Source organism: Diuraphis noxia, unplaced genomic scaffold (assembly GCF_037042655.1).
Source record: "Diuraphis noxia isolate RWA-SAM2 unplaced genomic scaffold, SU_Dnox_SAM2 contig0002, whole genome shotgun sequence".
NCBI classification, from domain to species: Eukaryota; Metazoa; Arthropoda; class Insecta; order Hemiptera; family Aphididae; genus Diuraphis; species Diuraphis noxia.
In genome coordinates, this window is record NW_028301712.1 from 7871344 (window position 1) to 7897453 (window position 26110).

The following is a 26110-nucleotide window of genomic DNA, read 5'->3' on the forward strand; positions in this document are numbered from 1 at the left end:
GGGGGTTAAAAATAAATTTATGATCAAATTTACAAGTTATTAATTAAACTAAACATCATTTTTATTTTGTTTCGTATTGCAAGTTCTAGAAGACCACATATAATAATAACTTCAATTATAGGTAAAATTTTTATCCTGTTTTCATTTACTTGTTTACTATACGTGCTGTTAGATACAATTATAGATATTGATTTTCAATGGATATGCTTGGATTATTCCTCGTTTTTAAAAAATTATCGGTATCTATTACACTTCTATGATAATTTAGTTTATCATGTTTAGTAATTAATGTTTCTATAGCGTGTTTCCAATTATCGAAATTATTTATAACCAAAGCACCAAGTTTCTGGCCATTTATGGACTTCAGATTTAGAAATAGCAACACAAAGTTCACAAAACGCACCGTCTTCTTTTTTAGAGTATGCTAACCATCGCCATCTTAATAACCAATTAAATTGAAATTTGCTCGTTTGCCCTTTTTTATTTTTATCGAAGTTTTCATGTATGAGAAAATTAAAGTTTATTTGGTGTCCATATATTATTTAATATTTATAACTGTATGAATTTCACTATGAGATAACACACGGTTAACAAAATATATTAGGTATGTCATTAATTCTTATATTAACTGAAGTAAAAGACGAAGAAGGTATACAGGTTCAGGAGTCTTAATATTTAGGTGCTAAAGAATTTGCTATGGTAGAATCTTTAAGTTTCAATTTCTAAAATACAAAATTAATATTTTGATCAATTGTTTGTATTCGTTAAGTAATATTATAAAATTTTAAAATATACAAATATACTTTAATTGAAGCTATAAAATAAGCATTAAATACTAAACAGTAACATCAACAAAATTAAATAATAATATCATTGGATTCAAATTTAATTCCATCCATTACAGTAACCCATTTGTAACCTATTGTACAGCAGAGCGTAATCTACGACTTACCAGCTTTTTTTATATTGATATTCGTTAATTCGCGCACTTTCTATTGTAATTATCAAGTTTTTTTCGCCAAAAAATTTATTGGTTTTTTCATTTCATAACATAAGAGTTATTTAGAAAATGTATAAATATTAAAGGTTTGATTTTTGTTTTAGAATGTTGAAGCCTTGCTTCATCACTGTCATCAATAAATTGTATTTCAAGTTTTTTTCAATTCTCTCCCATATCTTGAATATAAAGTGTTAATTTCCCCAATATTTTTAACCACCCATATTATAAAACCTAAAATTATAATTTTTTTAATTTAGTTTTATTGGGTTAATATTATATCGTAGATGCATAGGTTTATTTATAGGGATACATAATTCGGGATATTTTACTTATGACTGTTTGGTTTTCAAGGTTTGAAATGTTATTTTTTTAATTTTGTTAACATTGATTCTTCCAAATTACACTTGTACATTTCTGTATAACACTGTTGTCTTAATCTGAAATATTTTATTATTTATTTTATGTTTTTCAATTCGTTAGTTTATACAATTTGAACCGTTAAACGAATTGAATATTCTGGATAATATAACTGGTTTTCCAACGGTCGATTGATCATCGATTATGTTTATAATTAGCAATTCAATTATTGCTATTACTAGTTATTAACCCGTCGCTACTCACAGTTCACATATTTCAATTATTATTCTTTCTACAATTATGACAAAAGACTAAATATAATAATAAAATCTTATTTTAACAAAAAGAAAATTAATTAAAATTAAAAAAATAAATCACCAGTTTGTTTGATTTAATATCTATTATCTTTCGACAGAAAAATTCAAAAAGATCAGTATAAGTAAAAGATACTCTGGATATATCTCTTATCTAGATAAAAGTTAAAAGATAATTTTTACGTTATCTAGATAGTTTTTGTTATGTGTGTACTTTGTTTTTAGTATTCAAAAACTTTTTAAATAATTCATCGTCTCTTGCAGATACATTTTTATTTATTTTATGGGGTCTGGATCAATCGACCGACAACCAATCGACCGACAGGACAATCAACCGACAACCAAAATACCGACAAGACTATTAACCGACAGGGTCGATCGATCGACAACCAAAATACCGACAAGACAATCGATTGACAATAATATAATATATTGTAATTTAATTTCACTTTATATTTATATTCTCGTTTTAAAATCTGTGCATAATGTATAATATTGGTATATTATTGTTAATAATGTATATTACAAAGAAAACGGTTTTTTTTTAAATTAAAACTAAGCCTCAGAATAATGTGGTTTATACCGAAATTATCGGATGTTAGAACATTTTAGATATAAATATTAGTCCAGAAATGGATAAGCAGTTCCGATTCGTTTAATGGTTTTATCTAATCGAAAAATTTTATCGCACGACAACGAGAACTCAATTAACGCGCGATACCTTTTCCCACCTGTGTAAATTTAGTTGATCCGACGAAGATACACGCAGTCTCTGTGCGTATTTTATATAAGTATAATGGAGGAATATTGCAATATTGTCCCGTCACAACAAGGCCGAGAAAAATTAGAAGTAAATGGATATTTGATGGTAAAAGATAAAAATAGAAACGATCTCTTTTACTGAAATTTTGAGAAAAAAGTGCTTTATAAATGTAAAGGACGTGCGTCCACAATTTTAATTGATGGAAGACAAAAGTTAAGAACCAGTTAAGAAAGTAAAGAATATTTTTTTAAATTTATTATATTATTTAACATATACTATTATTAACTTTATTTTTACTTTATCATTAAACAATTTTTACCATATTAAACATGTTATATTATTGTCAATCGATTGTCTTGTCGGTATTTTGGTTGTCGGTCGATCGACCCTGTCGGTTAATAGTCTTGTCGGTATTTTGGTTGTCGGTCGATTGTCCTGTCGGTCGATTGGTTGTCGGTCGATTGTCCTGTCGGTCGATTGGTTGTCGGTCGATTGTCCATTTCCCAAACCAAACGTGTCTTATTATTGATAAATCACCTCATACACAGTGTTCTAACCCCCAGCTACGGAAAACTTATCGATAATAAACCTTCCCTGGATAACTAATATCTTAACAAGGTCCCCCAACTACATTGCATATTTGGTGGAGGCTTTGGACACTTATATGTACAAAGTTATCAATAATCTTGGATTAGGTTTGTTTTATATATCAGTGTGTTATTAACATAGTTATTAAATTAATAATTTTATATGTAAGAGAAAAATACGGGTTTGTGGCCATTGAAAGCCATGCATTTTATTTTTAAAAATAAAAATGTTATTTTCTATATAATTTGCCTATATATCAAAATAAAAATAAAAAATAACTCGTTTATTAATAACTTATTATATAGAATGATTCATTAAACTATTAATAAAGTTAGAGTTAAGAAGTTAGGTTACCGAAATTAAATATCAGTAAAACAAATAATAAATATAAAATGGCAGGTAATCATCATCTTTCCCCCGGTAGGTTTATACCTATTTTAGTTAATTTTTAATTATTTACTATTGTGTTTTTTTTTAAAAAATATTTAACTAAAAATATATATTTTTCGACCATAACATATTTCGATTACATAACATTTCGACCATCTGAATTCTCGATATTATATTTTTCGATAAAAAATGTGTTCGACCAGATGACTTTTCGATCACAAAACCTTCGACAACTAGATTTTTAGCCAGACAACCCCCATCCCTAATTATATTAACTACTATTACCTATTTATGTTTGTGCTTGTTTAAAATCTGTTTAGAATGGAGTTCAAGGGCTTTAAAATGATATATTTTATCATCGCGCTGTCCCTCATGGGATCGGTTGATAATTCAAACAAAAGTTCCGAATACAAATTGCCAACTAATTTTAAGCCTGTCAAATATCAACTGAACGTGACCACGTACTTGGAAGATGAATTTTGGTTTGAAGGAGAAGTTGATATTCACGTGAGTACCAATCCGTGATACAAGTCACATTAACAAATAAATATTCAACATTTTCAGAAAAGGCAGTGTTTAGAAATATATGACATTTTAAAATAAAAACAAAACATATTCATTTTTGTAGAACACTTTTCTAATTTTAAATAATATCTTATAAGATATCATATACAGGTCAAAATATTGTAAATTCTTTTAAATTTATTTGAATATTTTAGAAAAAGTATAATTTTTGTCGGTTATTTCAGAGTTGAATTTTCTTACTACAGCTACCAACAACAACATCTTACATTAATTTTACTAAAACTACAAAAATAACAATAGTTTATTCTAACTTCACTTAAAATATTATTAATGTATTTAGATTTGTTGCATAGAAGCTACTGACACAATAGTACTGCATTCGAAAAGTTTGAACATCAATAACAAAAGTGTTGTTGTTTCCAACGGTGGTGAAAATGTCATCCCGGTGGATAATGTATCATTTGATCCGGACAAAGATCTTATGTACATCAAGTCAACCGTATACTTTAAGCAGTGTGACGAATATGTGCTGACAATACCATTTACGGGAAACATCACCGACAATTTAGAAGGTTACTATAAGAGTAGTTATGTGGACAAGGAGAGCAATCAAACAAGGTACACATTTTTATTTTATTGATAAAGTGCAGAGCACGCATAACATATAGAATACAAATTTTTTTTATGATTTTCTTCCTTTCACTACACCACTCATATATTATATTATTATGTCCCAGATGGATAGCGGTAACACAGTTTGAACCAACGTACGCACGAAGTGCTTTTCCCTGTTTTGACGAGCCTGCGTTTAAAGCAACCTTCAAATTAAGATTGGGTCACAAAAAAGGATTGACTGCGATTAGTAATATGGAATTTATGAACCAAACGACCTTGTAAGTCTAATTGATACAGGATTATAAAATTGAAAGAATACTGTTGATCGCAAAAAAAATATACAATTGATGTCATCGTTATAAATGTGGTAATTTCATGTTGTAGACCTTCAAAGCCAGATTATGTTTTCGACGAATTCAATGAATCTGCACTGATGTCTACTTATTTAGTAGCATACATGGTGTCAGATTTCGCATACTTTAAAACGGATAGTGGTGATAATGAAGTGGAATTTTGTGTAATAGCTAGAAAAGATGCGGCCAACCAAACAAAACTTGCCAACGAGTTGGGACCAAAGGTGTTGAAATACTATGAGGATTATTTTGACGAAAAATTTCCATTGCCCAAACAAGACATGGCGGCCATACCGGATTTTTCTAACGATGCTATGGAAAATTGGGGTCTCATCACATTTAAGTACGAAACAAGCATTTAAAAACACAAATGTAATATAATATTATATGTTATAATAAAATATATTGATATTTTTATACGATATGCAATTACATAATCAACACACTAAAATATAGTGTTTGTAAATCGTATATATTTTTTTTCTTTTTTTTTTATGGGAACCCGCGGTAACATAGACCATTGGGTGTGGGGTGGTACGGTAGGGATTATTTTTGTATTTGTTTGTAGGTTTTTAAGTGGGTAGGGTTGTAACGCGTGTTTATGTATGTGTGGCAAGGATATGTTGCTAAAAATCCCGGGTGGTCACCCATCCGGGAGCTAGCAACTGCGGCCGGTACGTACGCTCAATGCGTTTCCGCAGATTGAGCGTACGACCGCACTTCACCAAGCCACAAAAATCGTATATCATTGTAAAATGAAATATGTATAAGGTTTTTAAATAATTAATAGTATTGCAACGTGCATATTACCTTTATGTAAACAGAAAATTGGAAAAATATGCACAATGTATAGTCATAATGTAAACAATCTCTAAAAATAATTTCTTTTCAATGAAGTTTTTGATGAAAATCGAAGTTGTTGATGTTATATAAAATCTAACGATAAACATTAGGTACCTAATGTCTAATGAACAAAATCCATTCACTAGTTTTTCAATATTCTAATCGCGAATATTGCGGTTTCTTCTGAAATGTAATTAAAATTACTGTAAAACATCATAAGTTGTTTTCTTATAGCACTCAGTCTGTGGAAATTGTTTTTAATTATGTAAATTTATTAGACTATACAAATTGTTTCATTGTGTTTGTATTCTCATATGATACAATACTCTCCTTCCCACCTCCTACCACTCACCAACAAATCAAAAACTCGTTAAAATATTTAAGCACTTTATGAAAATTAGTAATTTAACTCCAAAAATATTTATTTACATTAACTATATACATTAGACAATGGTATACTTAAAACTATTTCTGGATGGGGAAAGTATGAATTTGTCTAAAACAAACTCACTGACTCGAGGGGGGCCGGGGACTTTACTCTTATCACCAATACTAATAAGTTTCCATAAATACTGTAATAATTAATGTCATAAACACAAAATAAATACCAGCATTTAATTTAAACATTATGAACTTCTTAAAAGTGCTTTATCATAATATTCAAACATAATTATTATGGCTATTAAATCCTTTACAGAAAATCAATTTTTCTCATTTAGTATATTATGCATATTATGTATAATAATTCTAATATGCCGGTGATATTTCAATAACATATTTACTAATTCAATTCTTTTTTGATTATTGTTATTCGGATTATTAGGATTATTAGGTTTTAGTTTATAGCTTTTTAAATTAAAGTGTATCTTCATAATAACTGCAATAAGCGTAAATTTAATAATAAAGTGTATTGGACTGTCACATTTAAAAGTACCATATTTATTTGTCAGAATAAACATTGGACAATTTAGCACTCATTAATGTATACATTTATATTGGTAGTCACTTGTCGTCAAATTATTAAAAATTAAAACACAATTTACGAACAGAAGTTCTTTATGCATTATAAAAAAAAAAACTTTCCGAACCAAAAACTCATTAAATGCTAATACCTAACATTTTTCCCTGTAAAAAATCTATTGATTCCGCTGTACTTAATTGCATCGGTTTTCATATATCTTAATCAATATAACCTATAAAATTGTAGACATATTTTGTTCCACGTAGGTACATTGATATTATTAGAAACGCATAATATTAGGGAATGCTCAACTCAACAAAGCACATTCTAATATATTTTTATTTACGCATGTATTAAATTTAAAGATTCAAATTGATACATATAACATATATGATAATAAGAGGGCTCAATAATAATAAAATAAGTAAAAATAAAAATTATGAAAGAAAAAATAAATATATAGAACATTTTTGAAGAATATTAAAATAAAAAAATTGATAGATTTAAGTATATAAAACTGGCATTAAAGAACTATTCTAAAAAATAAATCAATTAATATTATTATTACATTTTAATTACTATTTACTATTATTTATTTTATTTTTACTCTATTATTTTCGCTGTTTTGGAATTAGCTATACAAATTTTAAAACATATTTTAAACATATTATTTTACTATTTTAATAAATTTTACTTACGAGAATGTTTGAATTGTTTTTTGAAATGTTTATATTTAAATTTAAAAAAAATATGGTAAAGTAGGTGATCTTATACCTACACTATTGATTAAAAAAAATACAGTCAGTGGAATCAACATTAACGAATATCCACCAAAATTGATAGCCGACGGAATCAATGAATAAAAAAACTCGCTGGAATCGATGGCTGGCGGAATCAATATAAACAAATATCGGGCGGAATTGGTATTAAAACGGCAGAATCGATAAAACCCCATAATAATGTATTATGATAAAATTAAAGATATCAAAAATGAAAAATAATAATTAGATGAAAAAAATTGCTGAAGAAGGCAAAAACTGTAAAATATATCGTAAAAACTTTAGTCAGTTCAAATTTACCAAAAAATATGTTAATGAAGATATTGCAAATAAAATTTTAAAACCATATTGAACCTTAATTTAGAGAGACCGAATTCTTAATTGATCTGGACGTGGCTATAATTCATGACGTAAAAGAAGTAGTAGTAAATATCGCTCATGAACTTGCTCACCAATGGTTCGGTAATCTCGTTACCATGAAATGGTGGAACGACCTTTGGTTGAATGAAGGATTTGCCACATACGAAGAAGCCCGAGGAGTAGATTTCGTAAGTTTCATTAGCGTCAGACGGTTGAATTTCTAATTTATTTTGCAAAACATGATCATATTGTTATGCTATTTTTATTTTATACTATATAGCTGTATCCAAAATGGAACTATATCCAATTTGATATCTTCCAAAACTTTTTAATCGTTTTGGAAATTGATTCACTCCAATCGTCACACCCCGTATCGTTGGATGTTGAAAGTCCTGATGAAATAGAAATGATTTTCGACGATATATTGTACACTAAGGGTTCATTATTATTACACATGATGAACATGTTCCTTGGTGAAGATACGTTCAAACAAGGCATTAGGAATTACATAAAAAAACATAAGTTTTCCAACGTCGAACAGGACGATCTGTGGAGTTCATTGACAGAGGAAGCTCACCGCCAAGGAACTTTGGACAAAACTCTCACCGTGAAACAAATAATGGACACATGGACGTTGCAAGCCGGTTATCCCGTATTGAAAGTTGTCCGTGATTATTCCACAGATACGGTTACTTTATCACAGGTAAACTCATGAACAATAATAATTGGCTTTCTTATTATAACATGTTTATTGAAAAAATACAAGATATTTGAATATTTTATCATACACGTATTACAGGAACGGTTTCTGATGATCAAATCAAACGGTACCGAAAATAAAACCTGTTGGTGGATACCAATTACTATGACTACTTCTAAGGAAGCTGACTTTAACCAAACAAAAGCTGATACGTGGTTGAATTGCGAAAACAACAACCTCACCACGCCACTACCTAAAGACAACGAGTGGGTCATCTATAACATGCAGATGGCTGGTAGGTCTCATATTATAGACTTTAATTTATTGAATCAAATCGTTATAGACACTTGACAAATAATTAAAATCTATAATTTTCATATTTTTTTTTTTTAGGTTTATTCAGAGTCTTATACGATACACGAAACTGGATGGGTATCGTTTCTACGTTGAACAATCCGAGCAAATACAAAACTATACACAAGTTAAACCGAGTACAGCTGATCGACGATTCATTATTCTTTTCACGAGTTGGTGATATTGACTATGAAATCACGTTTAAACTTTTGAAATATCTTAAACATGAAAACGAATTTGCACCGTGGAGTGCTGCATTAGATGGTTGGTTGTGGATATATAAATTAATGAAATGGACTCCAAACCAAAAAATATATCGAGTAAATTTAAAGGCAATTTTTATTTAATTATTAACTATAAAAGTTAGTGCTTTTAATAAATTATCTATTAATATATCCATAAATAACACAGCTGAATAGACGTTAAAAATCATTAATAACATACAGTTTAGAGTAAGAAAGATGTATGGTTTCATAGACCCGACAATTCATCGTAAGCAAACCAAGATACTGATATTTTGCTCACCCCGGAATCGTTTAATAATCTGGGTAATTTCTGGAAATTAGTATTGATATAACGATTTCAATTGTAAGTTAATTTTTAGGGATTTAGTCAACTCCTAAAAATTAGTATTAATTAAAATTTTCAGATCTATGTGAATTGAATATTAAAATCATTACTACGAGTTTTGAATTGATACACCTCCTTTGTACATTTTTCAGTGCACAAGACTAGTTCTTTCTGTAGCTCTACTTATACGTTGTATATTTAAACATTAAGAAGATTAATATTCAGATGGAAGAATCAAAAATATGCAAAACAAAATTTCCTAATTTAGTACACTACATAACTATTAACGAGTTTTTTTTATGGTTAACAGTAATCCAATAACGATTCAATGTACTCGTGTAATACAGTTAATCAATATTTTTTTAAGTCCCAAATTCCATATTAATTTTTATTATAATATTTTGAACATGAATCTGTTGTATTTACTTATTGTATTGTTGTAATTTAAATTAATGTGGTTTCAGAACTATATGCACCGTATGATGTCGTCTGTGTATGCTAAATTCCAAGACATGACAGTTGAACTTGACGATTTTGAAGGAATAGTATTTAAATATAAAGTAATATCAACTGCATGTTATTACCAAATAAATAATTGTACGAAACAACCTCTGGACTTGTTTAGAAAATGGATGAAAATTACGGATCCAGATAATAATAATATGTGAGTTAAATCAATTTTTAATTTATTGAACTAATTACAAACTGTAATTCAAATTAGATTGCCCAGAGAACTGAAATCAGTTATTTACTGTCAAGCGATAAAATACGGAGGTGAAGACGAATGGAACTTTTTATTGGAACGTTATCAGCGTTCCAATTTGGACTCTGAAAAATATGATATGCTCTTAGGATTAGGATGTAGTTTAGAAACTTTGTTACTAAACAGGTATTAATATCATATTAGCGTCATATGGACAGCACAGTGAAACATTATTTTTGTGTTAGATATTTGAATTGGTCACTTGATAATTCAACTATTTGCGAGGAAGACGCTGAGACAGTGTTCAGTGCCATAGCGAACAATGACGTTGGATTTTCTATGGCAAAAGACTTTTTGTATCATAATGTTTCAATTATTTATGAATTGTATGTTACCATTTTAAGTTTATTAATACAAAAATATTAAGATGATAGTTTATAATTATTATTTTAATTTGTAAAATTTTAGCTACCAATGTTCAGGCGATGCTGTTGGTAGTTACGTGCAAATTATAGGGAATCAAATGAAAACTAAAGAAGAATTAGATGAGGTGATAAAAATAATTAGTTTTATTTTTAAAAATCAAAAGTTTCATTGATGTGTTTTTTTTTTTTGTTACAGATCCAATCATTTATTAATAAATCGTCACGTTATTTAGAAGGAGCTGATTTGGCTATCAACCAGACAATAGAGGCTATTAAGATGAATATTGAATGGACATCGAAGTATTATAAAAAAATCATAAATTACATAGTACAATAATTATTAACAATGTTACGAACGGGCTTAAATACAGACTCTTCGATTAAAATTGTTACACAATATAATATCCATAAACAAGGTTAATAGAAATAATAAATATTTATATATTAAACATTTTTAGCTAAGTATATATTTTTTTTCTTCATAATATGACGTAGTTACCTACTACTTTTTAATGAGATGTATCACAAGCTGAAAGTTTCTGATCAAAATAGTTTATTTATATCTGAAGTAAACTGAACTCATCATATTTAAACGCCATCAAATATATTCATTTATTTTTCACAAGTAACATAATTCTATGTACATATTACTATGAAGTTTTTTTACCTGTTTTTGGTAACATGATTTATAATATGTTTCTTTTTACAAGAAAAATAATAGGTGAGAAGATTAATATTTCTCTTACAACCATCTCAGGTTCTATTTAATGTACTTTTTTTTAAATAAATATATTATATATATTATATTATACTGTTCATAAATATTTGATTTATAAATAAATTATCTAAAAATATCTATCTATGTGATTTGCTAATTTTGTGAACATGAAAATAGTATCTAATATCAGAATTGACACTATTGTACACATTACGACCAGCAGTCCTTGATTTGTTGGTCCCTCATCCCGCATTTTATTAATTATGATGCTTTATATAATTTAAAATATATAAGTTATATCTGATTTGTTCTTATTGTGATGGTAGTAGAACTCTAACGTTCGCTTTTCCGAACTAGTGTTGTATGTCACTGGCTCGTCCAATAATGATCGTATTGAGCAATTATCGTCTCTACATAATGTTATTATAATTCTGTTTAACTGTTGGTGTATTGGCAAGTATTTCCGACAATCGAACATTGATTGGCAACCGATTGTCATACAAAGTGGGTGCCTGTAGAATTATCCCTGCTGATCCCATGGTCACGGCCAGCGTGAATATCCACAAAAACAACCTATCCAGCACCATCGCCACATATTTCCAATCTTCTTTAATCTAAATTAAATCATGTATTTGAGACATTTGTATTTTATATTCAAATTTAAACAATTAAGCTGAATTGACTGTTATTCAAACAATAATTACATATATTTACCTTTTTTTCTTCTTCTTCTTTTTTTATGTAATCAGCTATGTACGCAGCGCCTTCGACCGCCTTATGAAGTTCTGGACAATCGTGCCAATGTTTTCTACCCTTACGAATTGGGGCATTTTGGTTTATTTCGGATGAGCTGGGTAATCCTATTATCGGGCCGTGTATTTCGCAACAGCCAATTACACCGCTTTCTAAATCCCTATAAATATTAACATAAATATAAATATAAAGTTCAGCTGATATAACAAAAACAAATAGTGACTAAAATAGATATTCTTTGAACTAAATTATACCTGGCAGGAAATACATCGTTGCTGTGCATTAACTGATCTGCTGAATCTTGATCTCTAAGCTCAAGCCCATTGCACGTCCTCAACATAATACGATGACATGTTCCCATCAGACTAAATCATTACATCAGTATTATTGTTATTATTGGAACCATGATTGCACACATTATGTTTACACAATTACCTCTTCCTTTCTATTTGGTAGTGCGGTCTTCTCATGATTAACATTCTCGGTAGAATGTGAATGAATACTCTTCTAACCCAAGGTGACATTACATGTGTAGTGGGAGATCGGAAATGTATATTTAACACAACGACTGTGACACATATACTGAAAAATTAATTACAATCCTTCAAAAACATATTACACAGCTTACGTGACACAATAATGTTCAGTATCGATAGTAAACTCACCTTAGCGTGTCAAGTATCATCGTAAATAGCACAAATTTTCCCAAAAGTGGCACAACTAGTGACGTGGGTGGAATAATTTCGGCTAGCAGCAGAAAGAACACAGTCAGCGATAGAAGAATTGAAATACTTAAACTAACCTAAAATGTATTTCATAATATTATTATTTACATGTATCAAGTGTGTTTTTCAGGTTATAACTTTTAAAATACCTATATATTTTTAATAGTTACTTACTTTTTCGTTACTATCTGATGGTAGGTAAAACACAAGTATCGTGAGAAACGATATCCCCATACAAGGTATGATCAAATTCACCGTATAAAATAGCGTTTTCCTCCGCATCGTAATATTGAATGTAATGTCTAAGTATGGTTCTTCGCAGCAAGTATAATATTTCTCATTTCTGTAATATAAAAATATATAATAAATCTGATTGTAATCAATGAAAAGAGCATTCTCTTGTAAAAAATTACACCTAAATTCTGCGATCAAAACGTTACATTGAGCCTACAATCACTTTTTGTGTGTAAATTAAATAATTAATTAATAACTATGCGATTGTTTCAAAAGATTCATTAAATTTAATGCATATTTATAATGGAACAATCTACATAATACGTGTGTGGTAGGTAATAGTGAAATAAACGGGATACGCATCATAACATAAAAAACACTGTTTAATGACGAACTTAAAAAGTTAACACGGACCATACTTATGGGAGGGTTATCAAGTACTATTACCTATTATTATTATTTATCAATGATTTATTGTACAAATTATTTGATGATGCAAATACATATAGTTATTATTATAAAAACAGAAAAATTGAAAGATATTAATTACCTATCTACTTCATTAAAAGAAATTGCATATTTCCATTAATTCAGGTATGAGATTTCTTTGATATAGTTATTTACGTTCTACAATTCTACATATTTGGTGTTGAATCGCCAATTTTCATTTCATTTTCATGATCTAATTGTACATAGTATGACTATTGAGTAGTTAGGATTTTTTGTCCTGTTGAGAGATTTATTTTACACACAATAATAGTAGAAAAAAGCATTTTAAGAATGGTTAAATTTCATCATGTCTAACAGTACTTGTTACTTTGTTTTATTAATATCAGTTGTTTTTTTTATATTTATAAACTTTTAACTTTTAGTCAAAAATATGTAATGCATAAAAACAGTATAACTTTTTACCATGGACAAAAATACGATCTACTCGATTACAACAATAATAAAATTTATTGCTATATAGTGAGTATACTATTCAAATAAAAAGTGTAATAATACAACATAACAGTTTTATGATAAGATGATGCTAATTATGTGAATATAAAATAATATATAATATTCTAATGGCTTACCTTATTGCTGGAACCTCTAAAATATCCCATTCAACGGATGCGTAAAATTCGGATAAATCAACACCGACGTCTACAACTCGTGAACCGCTAACTTCATTTGCATGTCTCAAATCCACCTAAAAATTCATATTTTATATAAAATGCCATATTATACACATGATGATTTAAGCAAAGCATTTTTCGTGTTAAGCACAATGTATGATTACTAACAAACAGATGTTAAATAATATATAAATTACAAAGTGATTTTTCTTGAAAATAATTCATGTTTCTAGAAATATTTTTTTTTACATAATTTGAAGTAATAATAAGACACACTATTTAAAAATAAAAAATTATATTAACTAATATCATTATCATTGTTTATTTTTGTCACTTTGAAACGGTATAACTACACTTATCGGTACGGATACTAGTACTTATACTGGTAAGATTCGGCAGTGACGACAGTTCATTCCACATTTCTTCTTCAACCTTATACCAACAAACATCGAAGATTGAAGGCCAGAAGAAACAACAAGAGTGACTACCAGCGAAGAATGACCGATACGATCCCGTGCGCAACTCTTAATGAGCATCGCCACACTTTGATCGTACGGACGAAAGACGACGACTTTCCTGACGTTCTAGAGTCGCGACCATCGAGCAACGTCCGACGTGGTCCCGTGCGCAATTAACGCTACGCATCGTCACAATGTCAAACAACGACGACGGCCGGCGCGACCAGCTATAGACGACCGATACGATCCCGTGTGCAACTCATATCAAGAACCGCCACAAGCTTGATCGCACGGTCAGACGACAACATCGGACCCCGGCAATCAAGAAATGTAATCGACGACCGGTACGAACCCGTGCACAACTCACACCGAGCTTTGCCACAAATCGTTCATACCACACGACGACTCCTGGGTGTTGTGGACTGCCAATTATTTATCTCTGTCCACGGAGCTAATCAAGTGGTAACCTCTCGTTATATCCGACGTTGGAGAATGGTGTAAACCTGAACTTCAACGCGGATACTCTATGCACCACACATAGATTCGTGGTATAGAGATATAATCCGGCGACCCAGAAAATCGCCAAAGTTCTACACCAGGCAGGTACATCGAGCGAATCATAAGACGAGCCAAACTCGAGGAAACCAAAACTGTTCTCTTCAGGAAAACCTGTAAATAAAACAAGTCTCCCCCAAGCGCGCCTACCTAGGCCACGCTTAATTCGAACAAATATTGTAATTAGACGCCACTTATTTGGACGGGCCTAAAAAACGATATTTTTGTTCATTCCATTAAATGTAAAATTGTAAAATTAATTTTATTATGTGTATATTTGTATTCAACTATTTATAATGTATTTAGATATATGATAAATAAATAAATTACATTATTATGAAAAAAGGGACGTATTCATATATAAATACAAAACAGTTGTTACATTGCTACACGGTGTGAACTGTTACAATTGGCGCCCAACCAGTGGTAAGAAGACCACGACAACGAGATCAACCGTAGACGACATCGTCAAAAATTGTGAAGAACACGCATGCAGATCGTATCAAGCAACTGGAAAACACGGTGCAACAGCTCCAAGACACTGTAAATGCTCATAACACCGCACTCGATAACTTAGCTATGGAGTTACGAGAAGCTAAGGACACAATTAAGCAACTAATCAATGACACGGATACAAGAATAACGGTTGAAGCAGCAAAACGTGAAAAGGACATCCAATTGAAAAACCAATAAACAGTAATTTCCAGGAACATTTTCATTATTTCATTGCAGAGCTTAAGCATCTGGACTCTCCAAAAATGGACGAATTACAAGCCATTAACTTAATAACGAAGCATTTCCCCATAGCCATTCAGGCATACATACAAACAACGCAAGAGAAAAAATTCCTCAACATATAGGAAAAGTTGGGCGAATTAGAAAATAGTTACAACAAACAGAATAGTACCGTTCAGCAAATGACAACTAATAAACAACCGTTCACTAGTCGGTATGGTCGTACAAACGGCAACCAATCACAACCGTTTACTAGTCGGTACGGTGGCACGAATGACGTTCAGTCGCAACAAGCTACGAGCCGATATGTACCAACGGGGTCTACACAACGAAATAGCACTCGACAAACAGACACACGCTAGGATACGTTAGTAGAACTCTCAAACCAGCGGAAACTCGCTACACAACCACCGAGCAAGAGGCATTGGCAATTGTGTATTGTTGCGCAAAGTTTAGACAGTACATAATCGGCCACAAAGTAATCGCGCAAACTGACCATCATGCCTTAACATTTATAAGAAAATGCATACTTACTAGTGGAAGATTAACTAGATGGTCATTGGCATTACAGGAATACGACCTAACAATTGAATACATTCCCGGTAAACTAAATGTAGCAGCAGATACCTTAACAAGATATCCGAAAAGACAAGAAAATTTCAATCAATGCAATAAAAGAAATAACGTATAGTAAAGAGCTAGTTGAAAATCTGAAAATAATTGGCGAACTACAAAATACGGACCAATATACAAAGAAATTAAGAAAAAAAATCATTATTCACAACAACAAAGGATGGTATAACGTGTAACGTCACAGAATTTTAGGCCTCTATAATATCATTATCCATTAAACCCACCTTTCCCTACAACAATTAAATTATCATACCTATCGGTCTGCGACCATTACTTTAATGGTCTTTCTATTATCACAATAGCGCGTTGCAATTAAGACGAACAATAGTCATGTTATATCCTCACTTATCCCCCCAACCCCTCCTGAACATAGTGTCAGGCGAACTGTCTCCGCGGATGTGGTTACCTGCGCTGTCGGCGATACGATCGTCTCCACCGGTAAACGCTGACAAGACAGCTGAAGCCCAATAATTATGTAAAATCCCCGCGAAAAGCAACACTGTCCCCGCCCCACTCCATCACATTTTCAACAACGGTCACCATCAAGACGAGCCGTCCGGCGCCCGTTGACTTCTCTCGGCATATTTTTTCTTCTTCTTGTCACGACCGCTGCCCGGTACACCGGTATATGTAAACTTGTCGTCCAGTCTGTCGATCCGTCCATCAACAACCACGCGGTCAATGTTTTGTTCATGTATCTCGTCGACGCCATGATGGGCTAATTCTACCATCTGGGGCTGTGGAGGGCCCAGCGACCAATATCCACAACAGTATCCAACGTAACCGGTGCAGATTGGCCGTGTCGATCACGAGTTAAGGTGTATCGACGGCCCACGAGGCCAGCCTATCACAGCCACCGGTTACCAACACCTCAAGACACCAGCTGCAGTCGCCAAGTATTATTATTTCCCCCAAATACCCCTTATTTTTGTCCGATTATATATGCATCTATAATTTTTCTCGTACACTCATTTTCTTTCTTCTTTCTCTTTTTAAAGAAATGCCCCGGTAACCGTCATGCGGAGCCGTTGGTCCTCTCCGTTAATTAAATAATGAATATGTATCAATGTATGATGCGTCATATCGATATATGAATATGATTCCTTGGCCGGTAACCACGTGTCGGAGCCGTAGCTTTATATTTTTTTTGTTGCAGTATTACATATTATATAATATTATACGAGTATTATATTTCTTCCCTGTGTTATGCACTCTGCCATGTGCCAAATTATATTATATTATATATTGTTTTTTTTGTATTATGCACTCTGCCATGTGCCAAATTATAATATTATATTATATTTTTTTCCTGTATCATCATGCACTTTACAATGTGCTAAATTATTCTAAAATATATCTTGTTTTTGAGTTGTAATTGCCATGTAAAATACAATCATATCACTACCTTACATGTTGCCACATATTTTCTTTTATTAATATTATTTTTATTTACTGTTTTCCCTTTTAAATAAATCTTTGGGATTCATTTCCCACTGTGTGTATCAAAACCCATAGATTCTACCGACATGTCCAAAAGACACCACGCGGTTCGGTCTATGGGTCATCACATAAGTGTTCCCCTTGTGTGATGGGTGGTCAGTAAGCCCTTAAAAAGGCCGAAAGCTCACAAACGTTTACAAGAACCAAGATTACGGACCAGTGGAGAGTGATAATTCCGGAGCAGATACAAGATCGAATAATACGGGAAACACATAGAACCATGGAACACCCAGGAAGATTTAAAACATTCCACATCTTAAATAATATATGTACATTCAAAAATATGAGCAGAGCAATAACACACGTCATAAAAGCATGTGACGAATGCCAAAGAAACAAGCCACTCAACTTCAAACCGGCTGGAGACATAATGGCACATAAGCCAACAAGCTGCTAGAAAGAATATCCGTCGATTTGATGGGCCCACTACCAACTAGACGAGGTGGTGTGCATTACATCCTAGCAGTACTAGATTAATTTTCAAAATTGTTACGTCCCGACTGAACGTCGATTCATACATCAACGTAGAGATGAAATACTGATGTTTACAATGTAATAATGTCTTTATTTTCACAATTTATTAATACTTAATACAAAAATACAGTTTATATGCTATAAAGGTGTTGGTGAGCGGTGTTACGACCTTACTCTGAAATATTGTTTTAAATGACAATGAGTGGTTTTACGACCTGCCTCTAAGTGTCTTAAATGTCCCTAACCGTCTGATTCAAATTTAAGAACCGTTTGGCTCACATTTTAGAAAAACCCGTCTGGCTCACATTTTAAAAACCGTCTAACGAGCTCTTGTCGTGGTCTCCCTTATATATGCTCGTATCCGTAAGAGTAGGTGGTCGTACGTGGTGGTGAAATCTGGCACAAGGCAGAATTTGAGTCTCCTGGTGAAATTGGTTATTCTAGTCGATTCACATCCTTTCTTAGTAACAGTGACTTTTTTTCCGAGAAGAGACGTGTGACAATGCTTTCATAGTTTAATTATCTACTCTTTTTTGACGATGACCTCTGCATGTTATTTTATATAAATTGCCTACTTAGTTATATCACTACTCATAGTAGAAACTTACACTATGTTTTGAATATTAATAGGGTACGTAACAAAATACATACAATTATACGCTTTAAAAAGAGCAACGACAAAAGAAATCCTAAAAAAAATCGAAATGGATTACATAAAGAATATCGGTAAACCCCAATCAATATTGACAGATAACGGCACACAATTTTCCAACAAAAAATGGAGAGAAAAAATGAACGAGCTTGGCATAAATGTAAAATTTTCGACAGTATATCACCCTCAATCAAACCCCGTCGAACGATACAACAGGGAAATCGGAAGAATATTACGGACATACTGTAACGATCTCGCCGAATTCGCTGGTGGTGCCATGGCGCCAGGGGAAGTCGGTACTGTACGGTGTCTGAAACCCAGGTTGCCATCAGACGCTGTTCGACTACCTCACGACGGCCAACACGCGCCCCCGCAGGGCCACACTGCGCCAGTGGCTGAACGAGGACGTTCTGCCACTCGTGACGGCACGGGCCACAGACCCTGTGGGGCACCACGCTGGCGGCGAGACGTCTAAAAGAAGTGGACGTCACACGTAGTCGTATCGGTATTCGGCGCCACCGCCAGTTGGACTGCAATTGGACGACCACGGAGGTGCCCAGCCACAATTTTTACGCGGTCATTGTTCTGATGTCCACGTCTGTATGCTGGTCGGCGACACTGTACATCGCTAAAGGTGGAAAATATTTCAATTTCCACCGCGTACCATAACCATTGTGCGACCTAACCAACCTAACCTAATCAACCCGAGCTATCACGAGCGGCAGAACGGCCTCGTCCACTGCCGCAGTGTGGCCCTATGGTAGCGTATGTCAACCGCCGTGCAGAGGTACCTAGTCGAACAAAGTTTGATGATAACCGGAGTCTCAGGTGCCGTACATTAACCACTTTACCTGGAGCCTTGGCCACCATCACTAGCGAATGCGTGCACGTGTCGTTTTCGAAAAACGGGATCGGTGTACACGCCCACGGCGTTTGATTTTTATCAATTTAGTTTATTTAATGAATATATTCAACAAATACTGTATTTAATTTGAAATAAATTGTAAATATTGCTTAGAATCAATCACAACTTGTAATATAAAAAAGAACATAATATTATATATTATTGAACGAACCTTCAAAAACATTTTGAGTTCGCTATATTCGACGAGGATGAGTATTTACGACTTCCAACACTAAAAATTCTAATTCTTGTAAAATCATCATTTGTTCAAATTTTTGAATAGCCATAACTTAAATTCGGGCTTACAGTATAGTAAGTGAAAAATCTATTTGAATAAATAACGAAATATCAAATTATAAGAGGTGATTTAAATTTAAAAACTTGCAATTTTAATTACCTAACAATTGTTGTTTGGTGGGCATAACCGTATAGGTACCTACTTTTTGATAAAATTAATAAAATTAGATAATGATAATATCTAAATTTTGTAATACGACTTACGAACAATCTACTCGTATGGTGAATGAGTAACCATAAAGAGCTACGAATAATTACGCACACGCATTATGCTATACCAATTCAAGAATATGGTTTTTTAATATACTACATAAAAATGGCGTACACTTTAGTCGTTCACTTCTTTTAGTTCTTATGTTACATTCGCGAATAGTCCACCTTAGATCTATCCTAGCCGCTATTGTACCGCCCTTAGTGACATATTATTTTTCTCAAATCGTTTTTATTTCAAACTTTGACAAAAAACATGAGTATTTCTCACTTTTGAATTCAACAAAATTCTGCGGCAAATTCAATACAACCGATGGTTTATTATAGTTGATCGCGCTGAATTAAACCATAAAATTATAAGTATGCCCAAACGAAGAAGTATATTTCCGATGGATTGTTTTTAATAATAAAATTACGTGCTTTATTTAGTTAGGCTTTTTTATTAAATATTTACAAAAACACTAGCTATAGAAGTGTCTGGAACAAATCTACATTTTATATTACTCATTTGGTGGTTTTTCAGAATGGTTTCTGTATTGAAAACAAACATAGATAAATAAGCCACAAATAACAGTACATAAATTTCGTATCATGACATTTATGGTAAATGTTAAACATTGCATGATAATTATAATAATAATATTGTAAACCGATAAATTGGAAATAGATATTAAATGGACGTATCCGGTGAGATACGTATATTAAATAAATCTGTCTTCCGGTGTCGATGAGGCTTTTTGTGTAACCTTATTGTGTATACCGTGGAACAAAAACTCAGTATTTTACGGGGTAGAGCTGGTAAGGGTAGGGATGTAGGCATTATTCACTCGACACCGACAATATATTATATAAATTATGTTGATGATACTTATTTCTCCGCACACAGACTCGATAATACATAAATTAATAAACGCCATTTAAATGACCAAATTTTACTGCCGTAACCTACAAAAAGAAGAAGAAGATATTATACCCTTTTAAAATTACTTGTGCCTAACAGTTTGATATTATTATATACTATCCGATGTGTCGACACCACATTGTGCCGCGTTGGACTCGATTCTTATTTTATTACGAGTGCAATGCCACAAATTTCAACCGGTAGATGGTGAAGACGATCGCAGCTCTCGTACTAAAAGTACATAGACAGATGTACGTTTTAATTTTAAATATTCAAAGGGGGGCGGTATCGGTGGTGGCTGAAGGGAGAAAAAAAACGTTTTAGACAAGATCAATGAGCGAATGAATACATTTGCAATGAAGGCCGACGTATAAGTGACAAGGGGAGAATGGCACGGTTCTCATGAATATTGATGACGGCAGGTCCGAGAAACACCGAAACAATATATAATTTTTTTTAAAGAAAAAAAAATATACCCAGCAGAGAATAATATAAAAAAGACAGGACGAACAAAATGCCACGTGTTATTGAAAAATAAAAAAAAGCTTTGAAAAGTTTTAGTATAGAAGACTATAAACAGTATAAGTACCACATAGGTTGGTATTATAAGTTATAACACAATACCTAGTCATTTTTCTGTCTGCAAATTTAATTGTTTATTGTTGTATGGATATGATGTTATTATTAGATATATTATGGACCTTGTGGGGGGGGAGTATATTAATAAATCTGGTAAGTGTAAAACCCAAAATTAAATATTGTTTTTCAGTTGATATAATTTTTTATGTTTGACGTTGTTTGTGTTCTAATTGATAAAACGAATTGTAAAGATGTAAGCTAATATAACGCGAACCAACCGTAATACCTATTATATCATTGTAACAGAATCATTAGTACAGGTCGTTTGCTACTCAGACTCCATTATTTCCAATAATTTCTAAAATAATTTTAACTCGAAGAGACAGAAATTATATTTATGCAGTTAGTGCCTTAGACGATTCTAGGAAAATTTTATAAAAAAATATACAACATGAAATTATTTTTTAAACTTATAATATTATGACCTTGTTTAATAATCATAATAATACTACTGTATATCATTTGGTAAAATAAATTTTCGTTTTTAAAACAAAATATGCAGAGTGCTTGTTATGTTCATAACGCCATAAATTAAGCATATCGATTATTTGTTGGTATATCGAACTTAGTATGAAATAGTATAAAAATAAAAATGCCTTTATTAACAATTTTTTTAAATAACTTTTTTCAAAATATTCAGTAGATGAATAGTAAACAGATCCAACGGAAATCAAATTTACTATAGAAAATTACATATTTTAATTATAATATTGTTAACAAGAACTATATCTAAATTACACAAAGGTTTTGTGTATATCTCAATAATATTTTGAGCTTTCAGTCGTTATACAACATGATTTATAGATTGTTTTATAGCTATATAAACTTAAGCTTTTTAAATACAGCCACATTTTTTGTAATATTGATAAATTTGCATCAACATTTTAAAATTTAATTTTCGTATTAATAAATATTCTTAATTTAGATGATAATAAATATTATGCTTATAAAATATACAAATAACATAAAATATATTACGTAACATTTATTCGTTTTATATCAAATATATATACAAAACAGTTTACTTAGATATACATTAAAACAGGATAGGTATTGTTTATTTTTTAATCGAATTAACGTTTATATTAATCTATAAACATTTTATTTTTTTTTTTTTATAATTGTTTACAACCGTCTGAATAATAACTAATAAGAACACGATTAGATACGTTGTGATTAGATTGTGATATAGTCCGTGCTTAACACGGATCATAAAGTTTAGTACACATTATAGTCTAATAAGTCATAAATCACTCGTTTCAAATTTTGATTTAGATACATGAACATTATCAAAACATTATCTACTGAATAATTTAAAAGAAAGAAGGAAGTTCTTATTTGAAAAATCGAAGTTTGTGTCACCAAAAAACACTCTTAAATGATACAAAAATCTCAAGTATTTGAAAATATGGTCTTAAAGTATATTTAAAAATTCTGAAATCAGATTTTGAATAACTTAATTACTAAGAAAAAGGGGTGTAGCATGATTAATTAATTATTCTGTATAATATTCATCTACGATTTATGCTAATTTCAATTAACTCATAGGTATTTACTTGTGGCGGTCCTGGACGGATACTGCGTGGGTCAGTGGTGTCACTAGTGTAGGAAGTGGTGGAGGAAAAAAAAACACAAACAGTTCGCGGTATTATGATTTTTTTATAGCATAAATCATGCTAATTTCAATTAACTCATAGGTATTTACTCTCTTATCGTACTTGTATGTACCTTCATCCTACTTTAATAAGTTTTGATTAATTCTTGGATAGGTACGAAAACCAAACACACGATGGCTGAAGTAATGTAGCTAAATTGACTACATATGACGCCGTGAGATATAACTATATTATGTTATTAATTTTTCATAATAAGCTTTTGTATTATATACCACTATGCTTATTAATTTGAATTTAAATAAAATAATTTTATACTAATATAATGTGTCACGCGCAGGCAGTCCGATAGTGCGCACGCATTTATACGTCGCTCCCGGATTATGTCCAGCTATGAAACTTCTACCGAACAGAAAATTTCGTTTTTCATCTCATTCAATGAAATACTTGATACTCTTGCTACAAACTTGTTAGCTGATCAACTTACGGGATAAATACTTCTCCAAATCAAGTTACATCGTCTAATATTTTATTTATTTAAAATTAAGCTAAATAAATTACATCCCACTACTGCGAAACGTACTTAGGTAGTCCAAACACAAACCGACCACACTCACCGTCGCGAGCGTGACCTTTGGGCTCCGATAACATTGGCGATATGACCTCCGGAACCGTGTCCCCAATTAAAATTGTCAATAACCAAATAATCAGCAAAAATAATGAAGACAAAAATAAAAATAAACGTAACTTATCGATATCATCCTCTCTTCCACAATCACCATCATATACAGCTTGCATTAAGAAAGCTTAATCGTTTGTCACGCCAAACAGGTATAGCGTTCTATCTTTAGACGAGCCTACTATCGAAAACCTTAACGTCATATCTGATAATCAAAACGAGGAAAAACCGAATACCACCAATAACACATCGAAAACAATTTTGCCTCCACCCATCTACATTAAAGGGGTTATTAACTACATGGGCTTGCTAAACCAATTTGAACAAATCATCGGTCCAAACACCTTCTCGAGTAAATCTAAAAGTCCAAACTGATACCCCAGACAATTACAGAAAAATCATCCGCCTATTGAAAAAAATCAATGAACAGTACCACATATACCAGCTCCAATCCGATAAACCCCTAAGAGTAGTCATAAGGAACCTATATCCATCTACTCAAGAATCTGATATAACAACAGCTCTAGAAGAAATAGGTTACACGGTGAGAAATGTCACCAATGTTAAACACCGCCAAACCAAAACTTCGTTGCCCATGTTCTTTATTGACATGGACCCTAATGGAGAAAGCGATACTGATATATTCTCTATTACTTCTATTTGCACACAAAAGTAAAAATAGAAGAACCCCATAAAAAAACGACAGATACCACAATGCCAAAACTGTCAAAGCTATGGACACACACGCTCATACTGCGCTTACCCACCCATATGTGTCAAATGTGGAGGAAACCACCTTTCATCATCGTGCAAAAATCTCCAGACCTACCAACAAAATGCGGCCTCTGTCAAGGCGCACATCCAGCCAACTACAAGGGATGCACAATATACCAAACAATTTCCCGGAAACACAACAACAACACCTCAAGCAAGAAAGCCCACTAGCCACCGCCTCCTAATCTCAACATCAACACCAATCCTGAATATCAACAGCAACAACCAGGCTTCAAAAACACACCCAGGTCACGTACGTATGCAAATGTAACTGAGGGTCACCAGTCCCCAAACTCTAATACCTCCACAAACACCAATGAAACCTCACTTCTAAAATTCCTTGACGAGTTCAAATCTATAATAAACCCACTTATCTCTCTCTCCTTACCACCATCCTCTCAAATCTCATTAACACCAAAAATGTCAAATAATAACGCAACATCTCACTCTCTCCTCATCCTAAATTGGAACGCAAATGATCAAGTAAAACACAAAGACGAAGTCTTAGCCATACTACAAAATAACAGGATCTACATCGCACTCATATCAGAAACTCACTTCACCAATTCAACACACTTCTACCTACATGGGTTCCAAGTCTTCAAAACCAACCACCCTGACGGCACCGCACTCGCGGGAGCCACCATCGTAGTGAAATCTTCCCTACTATTCTATCCTCTCCCACAATTCCAAACGGACCACATTCAAGACGGTGGCATACAAATAACACTTAACAACACCCCTCTAAATATATTTGCAGTTTATAGTCCACCGCGCCACACAATAAGCTTAAACCAATTCAACGACTTCTTCCTTACTCTTTATCATAAATTTATGATAGGAGGTGATCTAAATGCTAAAAATATGCAATGGGACTGTCGCGTAAACAACAATCCCCGTGGTAACCTACTTGAACTCACAACACAAAATCGTAA

At 32.2% G+C, this 26110-nt stretch overlaps 2 protein-coding genes across 7 annotated transcripts in view; one reads left to right on the forward strand and one right to left on the reverse strand.

Annotated features, from left to right (window-relative positions):
- On the forward strand, positions 1–11077 carry LOC149058033 (aminopeptidase N-like). Of its 5 annotated transcripts, XM_089221630.1 has the most exons (15): positions 1–121; positions 1936–2105; positions 3733–3919; positions 4278–4555; positions 4675–4830; positions 4937–5248; positions 7853–8036; positions 8129–8551; positions 8648–8843; positions 8942–9222; positions 9937–10136; positions 10194–10361; positions 10421–10561; positions 10644–10725; positions 10797–11077. In XM_089221630.1, the coding sequence occupies exons 3-15, from the start codon at positions 3734–3736 to the stop codon at positions 10935–10937; spliced, it is 2748 nt and encodes a 915-aa protein (XP_089077756.1). In that variant the 5' UTR covers positions 1–121; positions 1936–2105; position 3733; the 3' UTR covers positions 10938–11077. The 5 variants fall into 5 exon arrangements, with proteins under 5 accessions (XP_089077756.1, XP_089077755.1, XP_089077759.1 ...); XM_089221629.1 differs by lacking the exon at positions 1936–2105 and having other exon boundaries at positions 28–121; XM_089221633.1 differs by lacking the exons at positions 1–121; positions 1936–2105 and adding an exon at positions 219–239.
- A 110-nt stretch (positions 11078–11187) lies between these two features.
- Positions 11188–26110, reverse strand: part of LOC107168197 (acetylcholine receptor subunit alpha-like) — a 67396-nt gene continuing 52473 nt past the window's right edge. For both annotated transcript variants that reach the window (XM_089221635.1, XM_089221636.1), the window contains 7 exons: positions 14110–14225; positions 12971–13139; positions 12737–12873; positions 12507–12653; positions 12326–12436; positions 12033–12231; positions 11188–11932 (listed from right to left, as the gene is read on the reverse strand). In XM_089221635.1, coding sequence (XP_089077761.1) covers positions 11729–11932; positions 12033–12231; positions 12326–12436; positions 12507–12653; positions 12737–12873; positions 12971–13139; positions 14110–14225 — 1083 coding nt within the window. In that variant the 3' untranslated portion in view covers positions 11188–11728. The remainder of the gene's footprint in view (positions 11933–12032; positions 12232–12325; positions 12437–12506; positions 12654–12736; positions 12874–12970; positions 13140–14109; positions 14226–26110) is intronic.